Source organism: Camelina sativa, chromosome 3, assembly GCF_030686135.1.
Source record: "Camelina sativa cultivar CO46 ecotype springtype chromosome 3, ASM3068613v1".
In the NCBI taxonomy this organism is placed as follows: Eukaryota; Viridiplantae; Streptophyta; class Magnoliopsida; order Brassicales; family Brassicaceae; genus Camelina; species Camelina sativa.
In genome coordinates this window covers 8,905,414-8,915,288 of record NC_141882.1, presented here as the reverse complement: position 1 = coordinate 8,915,288, position 9,875 = coordinate 8,905,414, and the positions used below count along the sequence as shown (strand labels likewise).

Here is a 9,875-nt window from a genome sequence, read left to right as displayed (position 1 = left end):
TGTATTTACAATTAAAACTCCCTAACAACACCTAACTTTTGATTTAATGATGGCTTCTTAAGTTCTCTATATTACGTCCAACCGCTTTGCTTCTTAATTCCATCTTGTTTCCTTCTTAAGTGATCTATATTACATCCGAATCTTCTATCTATCTCTCACGCTGTTTTACTTCTCTTCTATCATCCTTCTTGTTGGCTTCTTTCTTCCAATCTATCATAACTTTTACTTCTCTTCTATCATCCACCTTCGAACAATATCTTTTCTTTGTTTAATTCTGATTGCTATGGAATCAAACAATACTCCTAACAATCAGTCTCAACCCTACTTTAGCCTTCTTAACTTCCCATATGACAGCTTTGCTCCCAATGTAAACATTGGTTCCTCTCAAATTCCTTCTTTTAGTTCACAACCAAGTTCACAGCCGAGTTCACAGCCGAGTCCACCTCCTAGTCAAACAGAAGAGACAGCCGAACAGCGAAGGGAGAGAAGGCTATGGTCCACCCAAGATGACTTAGTCCTAATAAGCGGCTGGTTAAACACATCGAAGGATGCAGTAGTTGGGAATGGGCAAAAGGCAGGGTCCTTTTGGATCCGTATAGGAGACTACTACAAAACAAGTAGTCATGTCCGTGATGGTGCTCAGCCTAGGCGCCCTGACCATTGTAGACAAAGGTGGCAAAAAATCAGTAGGGAAGTGAGCAGGTTCTGTGGAGCTTTTGCAGAGGTAGAGAGTGAGAGAGCTAGTGGGATGAACGATCTAGATGTTTTACAAAATGCTCACCAAATCTACACTAACCTGTACAAGAAGAAGTTCGGTATGGAGTATGCTTGGAATGTTCTACGCTATGAACAGAAATGGACAAGTCTCGAGGCTATGAACCCCACTCCGAAGACAACCAGTTCTAACAAGAGAAAAGCTGATGAAGCTGCACCATCTACGGGTTCTGTCGTTGGTGAGCACGAGAGCAGACCCGCGGGAATCAAGGCAACGAAAAGAGTAAGGAACAAAGGCAAAGAGAAGGCTGCACCATCTGCGAAGTTTAGTCACATGTGGGAGATAAAACAGAAGGATTTAGAGGGCATGAAACAACTCCAGAAGATGTCCATTCTTGACACTCTCATTGCCAAGAATGAAACCCTAGACGAAGATGAAAAAGCATTGAAGAAGAAGCTAATGGCGGAACTGTTTTAACTATGTTTTTTTTAGCTATGTATGCGGATGTTTGTCCATCTTGTTTGTTGTCTAAGCGAATCTCGGATGTTTGAATCCATGTTAATATGATATATGTTATATGCTATATGAACCCGTGAATCCATATCAATGTTAATATGCTATATGTGAATCCATGTTTTATATATGTTTTTCAGCAACTTATATATGTGTTTCGGTTTCAGGTTTAAGAAGTCATGGACCGTGAATATGACTATGGTATAAACAGCCCATTAGACTATAGTACTCAGTCAGAAGAGGAGGCTGAGACCTGTTACTATCCTCCGGAACCAGCTCAACTGAACCAGCTCAACGAACAAGTGATCCAGCTCAACGATCAAGTGATCCAGCTCAAGGTACTTGTGATCCAGCTCAAAGATCAAGTGATCCAGCTCAAAGACCGAGTGATCCAGCTGACTGACCAAGTGAACCAGCTCAAGTAATGATTAACCCGTGATGTTGTTGTTTGCTTTCGGATGTTTTTTACCAAACCCGTGATGTGTGGTGGTTTTTTAGTGAACCCGTGATGTGTGGTGGTTGTTTAGTGAACCCGTGATGTGTGGTGGTTGTTTAGTGAACCCGTGATGTGTGGTGGTTGTTTTGTTTGGATTTTTGTTTAGTGAACCCGTGATGTTGCTATGTACTCGTGAATGAACCCGTGATGTTTGCTATGTCTTTGCCTTCTTTGGACTTTAGTTTGATCACTTGTATATATGAGATGAGAAACATTTGCTCCTTCCACCAACACAAACATCGTCAAGCTTTGTTATTTCCTTCTATAACCAAAATTAAATATTTCAGTCCTTCTCTTCCTCTCAAATACTTCTTTCTCCTCTTATTTGCTATGGCATCTTCTTCAAACAAATTTCACTATCATTATGATCCAAATAATGATAGTATGAACCAATTTTTTCAAGAGCAATTTAGTAATCAATTTGAAGCTGCTGTTCATGAAATTCTGGAGGAACCATCTACACGTATTTATATCGATAGACAACGGGAAGAAGGCCACGAACGTTTGTGGAACTATTATTTTAGTGATAATCCGACTTACACGACGAGGCAATTTTGCCGACGGTTTCGCATGAACAAGTCATTGTTCTTGCGTATTGTGAATCGTCTAAGTGAAGAAGTTCCATATTTTAAACCAAAAAAGGATGCAACCTTCCGGAATGGTTTCTCACCGCTACAACAATGTACTGCAGCAATTCGACTACTAGCATATGGGATTGGGGCGGACTCGGTTGACGAATATTTACGTATCTCTGAATCGACTTCTCGTAAATGTTTGGTACATTTCGTCGTTGGAATAGTTGACTTGTTTGGCACTGAATACCTACGCCGACCCACACAAGCGGATCTTCAAAGGCTACTCTTTTACGGAGAACTGCGGGGTTTTCCCGGGATGGTTGGAAGCATCGACTGTATGCATTGGAAGTGGAAAAATTGCCCAACAGCCTGGAAAGGAATGTATTCACGAGGCACCGGTAAACCAACAATTGTTTTGGAGGCGGTAGCTTCACAAGATCTCTGGATATGGCACGCATTTTTTGGAGCTCCAGGTACTTGTAACGATTTAAATGTTCTTGATCAATCACCAGTATTTAATGACCTTATTTACGGTCGAGCTCCTGAAGTTACGTACTATGTCAACGGAAATGAGTATAACTTGGCTTACTATTTGACGGATGGTATTTACCCGGAATGGGCGACATTTGTTAAATCCATCCCACAACCACAACATCCGAAACATCGTTTGTTTGCAGAAAAACAAGAAGGTGCACGAAAAGATGTTGAGCGTGCATTTGGAGTCCTGCAATCTAGATTCGCCATGATTAAAAATCCATCTCTTTTATGGTCAAAGGGTAAGATTGCATATATTATGAGAGCATGTCTCATACTCCATAATATGATTGTCGAAAATGAACGAGATTCATACACGCTCTATGACGAACAAGAATTCCAACAAGAAGATGGAACCGGAATTACTCCAGATATTTCGTTTTCAGTAAATATGCCTTCAAATCTTGAGGGTTTAGGTGATGGCTATACTATAATTCGTGATAGACAAGCACATCAGAAATTAACGGAGGATTTGATAGAGCATATATGGAATAAATTTGGAAATTAAACTATTTATGCATTAAATAAGATGTTTATCTGCTATAATTAATTAAGTAATATGTTTGTTTCTTTTTTTACATTTTATTTACAAGTTTATAAGTAAGCAATTTAAATGTTATTTTATAAGTTTTCATAATTTGTAAAATGTTTATGAATATTATATTATTAAATCTTATGATCTTAAACATGTTCTCCCAATAACTAGCTTTTTAACAACAAATCTTAATTACTAATCTTACATTATTTCACTATATCTTTATTCTAAGAACACCATAATTAGTTCTCCCATTTTTTTTACCTATGATCTTAACAACTGATCTAACATTATTTTTACTATATATTTAATCTAAGAACACAAAAAAAAGTTCTCCCATTAATGATGCCCTTAATATTACAACTTTTAGAACTTTGTGGCGCCACTAGGCACTAGTTGTAGTGAGAAGAAAACAAATCGTGTGTTTCTTCTGATAACGCAGCAACATATGCTGTTTCTGACAGTTCGATGGTCATTTTTTGTGTGTTTCTACATTTCTAAAAACGAGCAATCATCTTTAATTACATGCTTTATGTTGGTAAATCTTCAAGTTATATATATGGTTTTCCACATTTGCTCACTAAAGCAAGTAAAGATTGTTTTCTGGTTTTGTGAACAATTGGTATATTGTTGACCAGATGAACTACAAATTACCCAAGCATTGTGTTACATTTATGTAGTCCTGTGGTGTACATCACACATTCTAGCTGTTGCCCCTGAAGCAGTATGGAGGAGCCCAGTTACCATAAATATGATCTTTTTATTTTTTTTCAATTGAATGCATTAGAGAACTAGAGCATAGAAAACTTCACCGGTGAGAGACATTAAAAACTTAGACAGGTTTTGTCCGTGATATATGTAAACAATAATGTATATAGTTTAGATTTACCACTATAAATTTGTTTGTTTTAGCCTTTCGTAGTGAATTACATACTCAAGTTCATACTCTATGGTTATTGGACTAAATTTCCCTAGAGTTTAGATTCGACATGTCAGATTTTTGGACTACATGTTAAGAGGAAAAAAACAATTATGTTTATGTTTCCATAGAGATATATTTATATTAATTTCTTAAAATCAAACTATCTAGCAGATTAAAAATAGATCTGGCTTTATTTTGCTTACAATAATACTTTATTGTATTTGTTTATAACGAAAAGGTCTGAAACAGAGAGATTGCTCTATAAAAGTTGACCAGCTGGGTCAATTAAACAACAGATGATAAAGTTGCTAGTGGACAAACCATATATTGTACATGGCCTCGCAGGCTCCATACAGTGATTCTGAAGCAGTTCCAGATATATGGTTCATTTCAGGCTCTGCGAGGACCATAGTGAACTCGATTTCTGCGTTTTGAACCCTTCCGTGCGAACTTAGACTCTCTGCTCACTCTAACTCCATGAACCGGACTACCACCATCAGCATGTTGGCTCAAACCCGAGTCAGAACGATGGTCTTTCCTCACACCAACTCTAACACGATGGCTCCTCGGTCTCAGAGACTTTCTAAGACGTTCTTCTTTTCTGCATCCTCGCCTCGATCTATGGTACGTGAACGACCCTTCATCATCATCATCATCAGTATCACTGTTATCGCCACAACCATCCTCTATATATCTGTGGTGTCTGCGTCTTCTTCTACGTTTAGAGTGTAGCAGATCATAGCAGAAGAAACTACAGCAATAGCTAAGAATGTAGAACCAACAAGAGACCAAAACCCATAGGAATCCGCAGAAACCGTGGATGATACAATGCCAAAACCCAACTTTGTATAGCATGTAGATGAAGAAAAGAAAAAAGTAGGATACGATTAGGATTAATGCGGTTTTAGCAAGATTCGCCACGCAGAAATTCTCGACGTAGCATACGAGATCCCAAGGTGATGGACAAACCGAACTGTTCCAAGTAAGAATTGTTTTAGTTTCCGGCCTGTAAGCAGTCAAGTAAGATTATGGTAAATATAAGTGATGGTATTTGTGTATTACCTGCAAGATTTTCCAGATAGAAAGTCAAGTGGAGAACCAAAGAAGTTTCCGATAGAATTAGAGAACCCGGTGAAGAATGAGTCCAACACGTTACCCATCACGACCAACTTCAGATTCCGATTATTATTATGGATAAGTTATACATTAGAGAAGTTTGAGAAGAGAAAGCCGCTTTGTAACTGCTTAAGATCTGGTGGTTACTGCTAATTAATTTGCAGTTTTACCTGTTTTTTTTTAACGTTGTTTCTTGTCCTTTAGTAAAAATGAAATAAAAATAGAAACCAGCGAGAGTACAAGTGTTATTTCTTCGTTAACTCTACGAACTGAAATAAAATTATCCAAAGAGGGGAGATCAAACATCATCCAGATTCAAGAAGCCATAATTTTCAGAGAAGGTATGATCATAAGATTAAACCGGGATGTGAAGGTTACGCTACTTAAAACCGGATTACAATGAAAAACAACTTGGATTGAAGAAGCTGATCAATCCATCCTTCCCTTTAGGATCCTCTCCTTAATCTCTGTTGGTGTTCTGTACAACATATCACCATGAAAGTTTGTTTTAAGAACTAATTTTTGATAACAAAAGTGGGGGAAAAAAAGAAGAAGAAACCCATTGAGAAGAATTGAGAACTTACACAATGTAAACATGTCCTCCCCAACCACTCAGACAATCACGGTCAACTGATGAGAGAAGTGCTTGTGATATTGTCTCGAACAATTCCTCAGCTTCCTGAAAAATCCCCATTTTTGTTAAGCCAGAGTCTTTGATACATAGGTCTACATACAACAGAATAAGGCTAACAAGCTCAAAGTTTTAAACACCTCATGCCAAAAGGGACAATTGAAAATATCAAAGAGAAAACTAACAGCTCTTTTGATCTCTGCGGGCATATGCACCCTAATTTTCAAACTAATTCAACATTCCATTTTTTATAAAGTAACCCTGAACCTTTAAACCTACCAAACATCACGCATAACTGTGGTTTTATGCATTTTCCGTGACAGGATTGGGTAATAAAACAACAGATAATAAAGTTGCTAGTGGACAAACCATATCAAGCTTGTACATTGCCTCGCAGGCTCCATACAGTGATTCTGAAGCAGTTCCAGATACAACAAAATCTTTAGCCAACTCTCTGCATTTAGAAGAAAACAATCATTATACCATGTTCCCTGTTATATCAAGCAATTAAAAGAAATGTAAAGGTATCTGCAGCCATTAGGTTGAAACAACAAACACAAAATAGAGAAATGTATCAAAGGTTCAAAACAATATGCAGACGAAACCATGATCATTTCCTACTCATAGGATGCTGAGATAAATCCAACAATTCCCAAAACCCCCCCAAAAGTAAAATGAATTATTTTCATGAAACATATGGCTCAAGGACTATGCAGACCACACCACACTAACCAAGCTAATGACATCAATACGAAAAAGGGAAAAGCTTCCCTACGAATCAGAGATTTAACCAAGAAAAGATGTGAACATACTTGGCTCCAATAGAGTCCATCGTGCAAATGAAAGGCTTGTCATCATCTCCCAAGCCGGCAATCACAGGTTGGCATAAGTAAGGACCAAATCTGAAATAAAGCAGCCAATCTGATTATCATTCTAAATCATAATTCAGAGACAAACAAGGCAAATCAGCCCTAACCAGGATCATAGGCAGCATCACAAACAACAGGCAACTAATAAAGCAAATCGAGTTGATAAAGTAGGCACTGACCTTTTCTCGTAAAGAATGGCTGAGACGAGACTAGCGAAAGTTTCAGGCTTCATGTCTCTCTCTTCCCGGAGCTGGTAAAGCTTATGACGAAACACCAAGCGCTGGTACCTTCAAACATCAAAGACAAAAATCATGAAAAAAACTCTCGTCAATTCAATTCAAAAAATGTAAAATCAAACAAATAAGGGGACATGTGAAAGCTAGCAAGATAGTTTTACAGTGTTTGAACATCGGTAGCGAGACCAGAAAGACCGATGAAGACACGATCGTGGATCTTGGAGATTCTCTGGAAATCAGTGGCGATTGTCTGTAGCTGGACACCGAGTCTACGATCACTGGCGATGGCGAAGCAGTTCTTACCTACCATAGCCACGACGGCACTTCCATTGTACTCGAAGATCTAAATCGCCACAAAATATCAAACAATTTTCGTCGTTCAGTCACTATCTATCTAAACCGTTGATGCGTAGGAGTAATAGAGTTTGAGGTCTCTGAGATTCAAATTAAGAAAAAAAAAAATACTGGGAGTGATGAAACTTACCGACATCGGAAACTTAGGGTTTTCAGAGTAGAATTTGGAGCTTTTCCGAACGGAGGAGAAATCTGGGAAGGTGGAGGAGAGAGAGAGAGAGAGAGAGCAACTAAGTAAAGTCGACGGTGGCTTGGAGGTAAATCCAGCCGGACTTTTTTTTTTCTCGCCTTCAATATAGTTTGGGCCTAATTTACGTAGGCCCTCTTTTCTATTGGGCTTAATGAGGAAAATTAATTAGATTTTGTCTAGATTCATAAAATATTTAAGGTCAATGGTCAACTAAACGGTCCCAAATTCATAAAGTGATTTCGCTTTTTCTAACTGGACTGGAGGAGCACTAGATTCCGATTTGAACCACAATTCCACTAATCGGTACATTGCAATATACAAGTGCGAGTCGTTAAGATAAAGAGATTTGCAAAGGGAACAAATAATAAGAAGCATGAATGATTAAAAAGTTACAAGTACAAATCAATGTTGAGTTCGCTAGTAAATTACTGATCATGAGAACCAACTACGCTCACTCGCCAATATTGTATCAGCCAGAGAATTGCCTGACAACCCATTAGTTCTTCTAAGGTCAAGTTTCTGGACTTGAGGCATCGAGGATGCCTTTACGTCTAGCAAATTTCCTTCTGACACTTGCGGTAGAGCATATAGTTATGGCTTCATCGTGTCACAGCTAGTTTCATTTCTCTTCCGCAGATGTGTCCGGATTGTTAATGAGCTGGGAAAACGACTGCAAGAGAGTTTTTTGTGCAGGTAACTCGGCGATGAAAAGCAATGTTTGAGCCCAACCAGCATATTCACCATATTTACTCACAAATGCTTCTGCCACTCGGCCGTGGAGTTTAGCTGTCAGTTTTGCACCAGCAAGGTCTGGCAGTAGATAGTTTGTGGCGATCTGATCCATTCCCCATAACAGAACACAAATAAAAGCTACTTAAGTCACCACAGAAAAATGTATATGGATCTGAATTTAGCAGTAGCTACAATGTATAGAAACCACAGATTCGATCGTTACCTTCCAGACATGTGTGTCAACGGGAATGGCACTATGCTGATCAAGAGAAAACAGAGCTATACAAGCTGCTACCTTTGGACCAACACCAGGTAACGTACACAGCTCAGCAACTGCCTCTTGGAGATCCAATTTGCGTAAAGAAAGAAGCCATTCATTGCCACCACCAGGCTTTGACTGCAAAGCATTCACTGTACCTGTTATGTATTTGGCTCTGTTCACCAACAAGATGGAACCAAAATCAGTATTTGCAACGGAGAACAGAACCAATCAGATAAATGCTACGAATGGAGGTATAAGCTTCAATCAAAGTTTTATCCTAAATGGCTAATTGAATAGGCAGTAAAGTTAGATAAGTGTGATGAATGAAGCAAGCACACCTGTAACCAAAACCAGCCTTTCTAAGCTCTGCTTCAGAAACCCTAGATAACCGATCCAAAGAGGGGAACTGATGAAACTCAAATCCTTCAATGTCACCCAAATGTAACCCTAAAGACGAGACGAAATCAACCATCTTGGTAATCCTGGCGATATTATTGTTGGACGAGCACAAAAACTGAATTAAGCACTCAAGCGGATCCTGTCTCAGCACACGAGCGCCACGAAGATGTTTCGCCAGCTCTCCGAAACGAGGATCCTTCTTCGAGAAATCAGACCATAGCTCAGCTAACGAGATCTCGGCATTGAGAAAATCCAGCAGCGCAAGCTCCGCTCCTGATTTAGGGCTAGTGCTGCTGCAATGGACGCAGTAGGAAACTGTGTCGTCTCCTGGACGCTGGCGGAGAGAGACGAGGTGAGGTCCTATCGTTCCGCTGTACTGAATCGCTCCAGTCTGCTTCCACCGGAATGTTTGACCCGTCGGAAAAGTTAACGGTAGAGTCAGCTCCGTGTGGGTGAGTTTTAACGGGAACCATTTTGGTGCTCCTGTTCTGTGTAGCTTCTGTTTCAGAATCGGTGTGACCGGCGGAGACAGAGGTGGTTTCGTGGTGGTGGAGATCGACGGCGAAGAAGATGTTGCACGAGGTCTCTTCATCGCCGTTGCTCGTTAACGGAACCAACCACGCGAGCGAGCGGACCCTTGATGTATCAATTTAAACCGGTTTAATCAATTTGAACCGAATTAACCAATTTGAACTTAAAAAGAATTGTTTTGGTTATCTCTTTCAATCTATCTATACCAAAGTATATGTGATTCAAATATTTAATTAAAGCATTTAATTATTGAGATTATGAATAA

At 39.2% G+C, this 9,875-nt stretch overlaps 4 protein-coding genes across 4 annotated transcripts; 1 reads left to right on the top strand and 3 right to left on the bottom strand.

Moving 5' to 3' along the window:
* The first annotated feature begins 283 nt into the window (after positions 1 to 283).
* On the top strand, positions 284 to 1,192 carry LOC147946706 (uncharacterized). Its single transcript, XM_087507214.1, has one exon. It carries the CDS (start codon positions 284 to 286, stop codon positions 1,190 to 1,192), a length of 909 nt encoding a protein of 302 aa, XP_087363340.1.
* Positions 1,193 to 4,538: 3,346 nt separating this feature from the next.
* Positions 4,539 to 5,582, bottom strand: LOC104776292 (uncharacterized). The gene is made up of 2 exons (XM_087501224.1): positions 5,353 to 5,582; positions 4,539 to 5,263 (listed from the first exon to the last, which is right to left on the bottom strand). The coding sequence occupies exons 1-2, from the start codon at positions 5,448 to 5,450 to the stop codon at positions 4,681 to 4,683; spliced, it is 681 nt and encodes a 226-aa protein (XP_087357350.1). The 5' UTR covers positions 5,451 to 5,582; the 3' UTR covers positions 4,539 to 4,680.
* A 59-nt stretch (positions 5,583 to 5,641) lies between these two features.
* On the bottom strand, positions 5,642 to 7,830 carry LOC104776291 (proteasome subunit beta type-3-A). The gene is made up of 7 exons (XM_010500325.2): positions 7,627 to 7,830; positions 7,304 to 7,485; positions 7,086 to 7,193; positions 6,850 to 6,939; positions 6,407 to 6,491; positions 5,991 to 6,085; positions 5,642 to 5,884 (listed from the first exon to the last, which is right to left on the bottom strand). Exons 1-7 carry the CDS (start codon positions 7,630 to 7,632, stop codon positions 5,836 to 5,838), a joined length of 615 nt encoding a protein of 204 aa, XP_010498627.2. The 5' UTR covers positions 7,633 to 7,830; the 3' UTR covers positions 5,642 to 5,835.
* A 218-nt stretch (positions 7,831 to 8,048) lies between these two features.
* LOC104776290 (N-glycosylase/DNA lyase OGG1) lies at positions 8,049 to 9,794 on the bottom strand. Its single transcript, XM_019243591.2, has 3 exons — positions 9,019 to 9,794; positions 8,642 to 8,852; positions 8,049 to 8,521 (listed from the first exon to the last, which is right to left on the bottom strand). Exons 1-3 carry the CDS (start codon positions 9,669 to 9,671, stop codon positions 8,306 to 8,308), a joined length of 1,080 nt encoding a protein of 359 aa, XP_019099136.1. The 5' UTR covers positions 9,672 to 9,794; the 3' UTR covers positions 8,049 to 8,305.
* Between the last annotated feature and the right edge of the window lie 81 nt (positions 9,795 to 9,875).

What these genes read in the sequence shown, in the direction of transcription:
- LOC104776290 (XM_019243591.2), bottom strand. Translation starts at nt 9,671, where the DNA reads ATGAAGAGACCTCGTGCAACATCTTCTTCGCCGTCGATCTCCACCACC. An exon ending in AAGGCTGGTTTTGGTTACAG is followed by an intron (nt 8,853 to 9,018) that starts GTGTGCTTGCTT and finishes GTTGGTGAACAG; the next exon opens with AGCCAAATACATAACAGGTA. An exon ending in TTGACACACATGTCTGGAAG is followed by an intron (nt 8,522 to 8,641) that starts GTAACGATCGAA and finishes GGAATGGATCAG; the next exon opens with ATCGCCACAAACTATCTACT.
- LOC147946706 (XM_087507214.1), top strand. Translation starts at nt 284, where the DNA reads ATGGAATCAAACAATACTCCTAACAATCAGTCTCAACCCTACTTTAGC.
- LOC104776291 (XM_010500325.2), bottom strand. An exon ending in GCCATTCTTTACGAGAAAAG is followed by an intron (nt 6,940 to 7,085) that starts GTCAGTGCCTAC and finishes GCTTTATTTCAG; the next exon opens with ATTTGGTCCTTACTTATGCC. An exon ending in ATGGACTCTATTGGAGCCAA is followed by an intron (nt 6,492 to 6,849) that starts GTATGTTCACAT and finishes TTCTAAATGCAG; the next exon opens with AGAGTTGGCTAAAGATTTTG.
- LOC104776292 (XM_087501224.1), bottom strand. Translation starts at nt 5,450, where the DNA reads ATGGGTAACGTGTTGGACTCATTCTTCACCGGGTTCTCTAATTCTATC. An exon ending in CTATCTGGAAAATCTTGCAG is followed by an intron (nt 5,264 to 5,352) that starts GTAATACACAAA and finishes TACTTGGAACAG; the next exon opens with TTCGGTTTGTCCATCACCTT.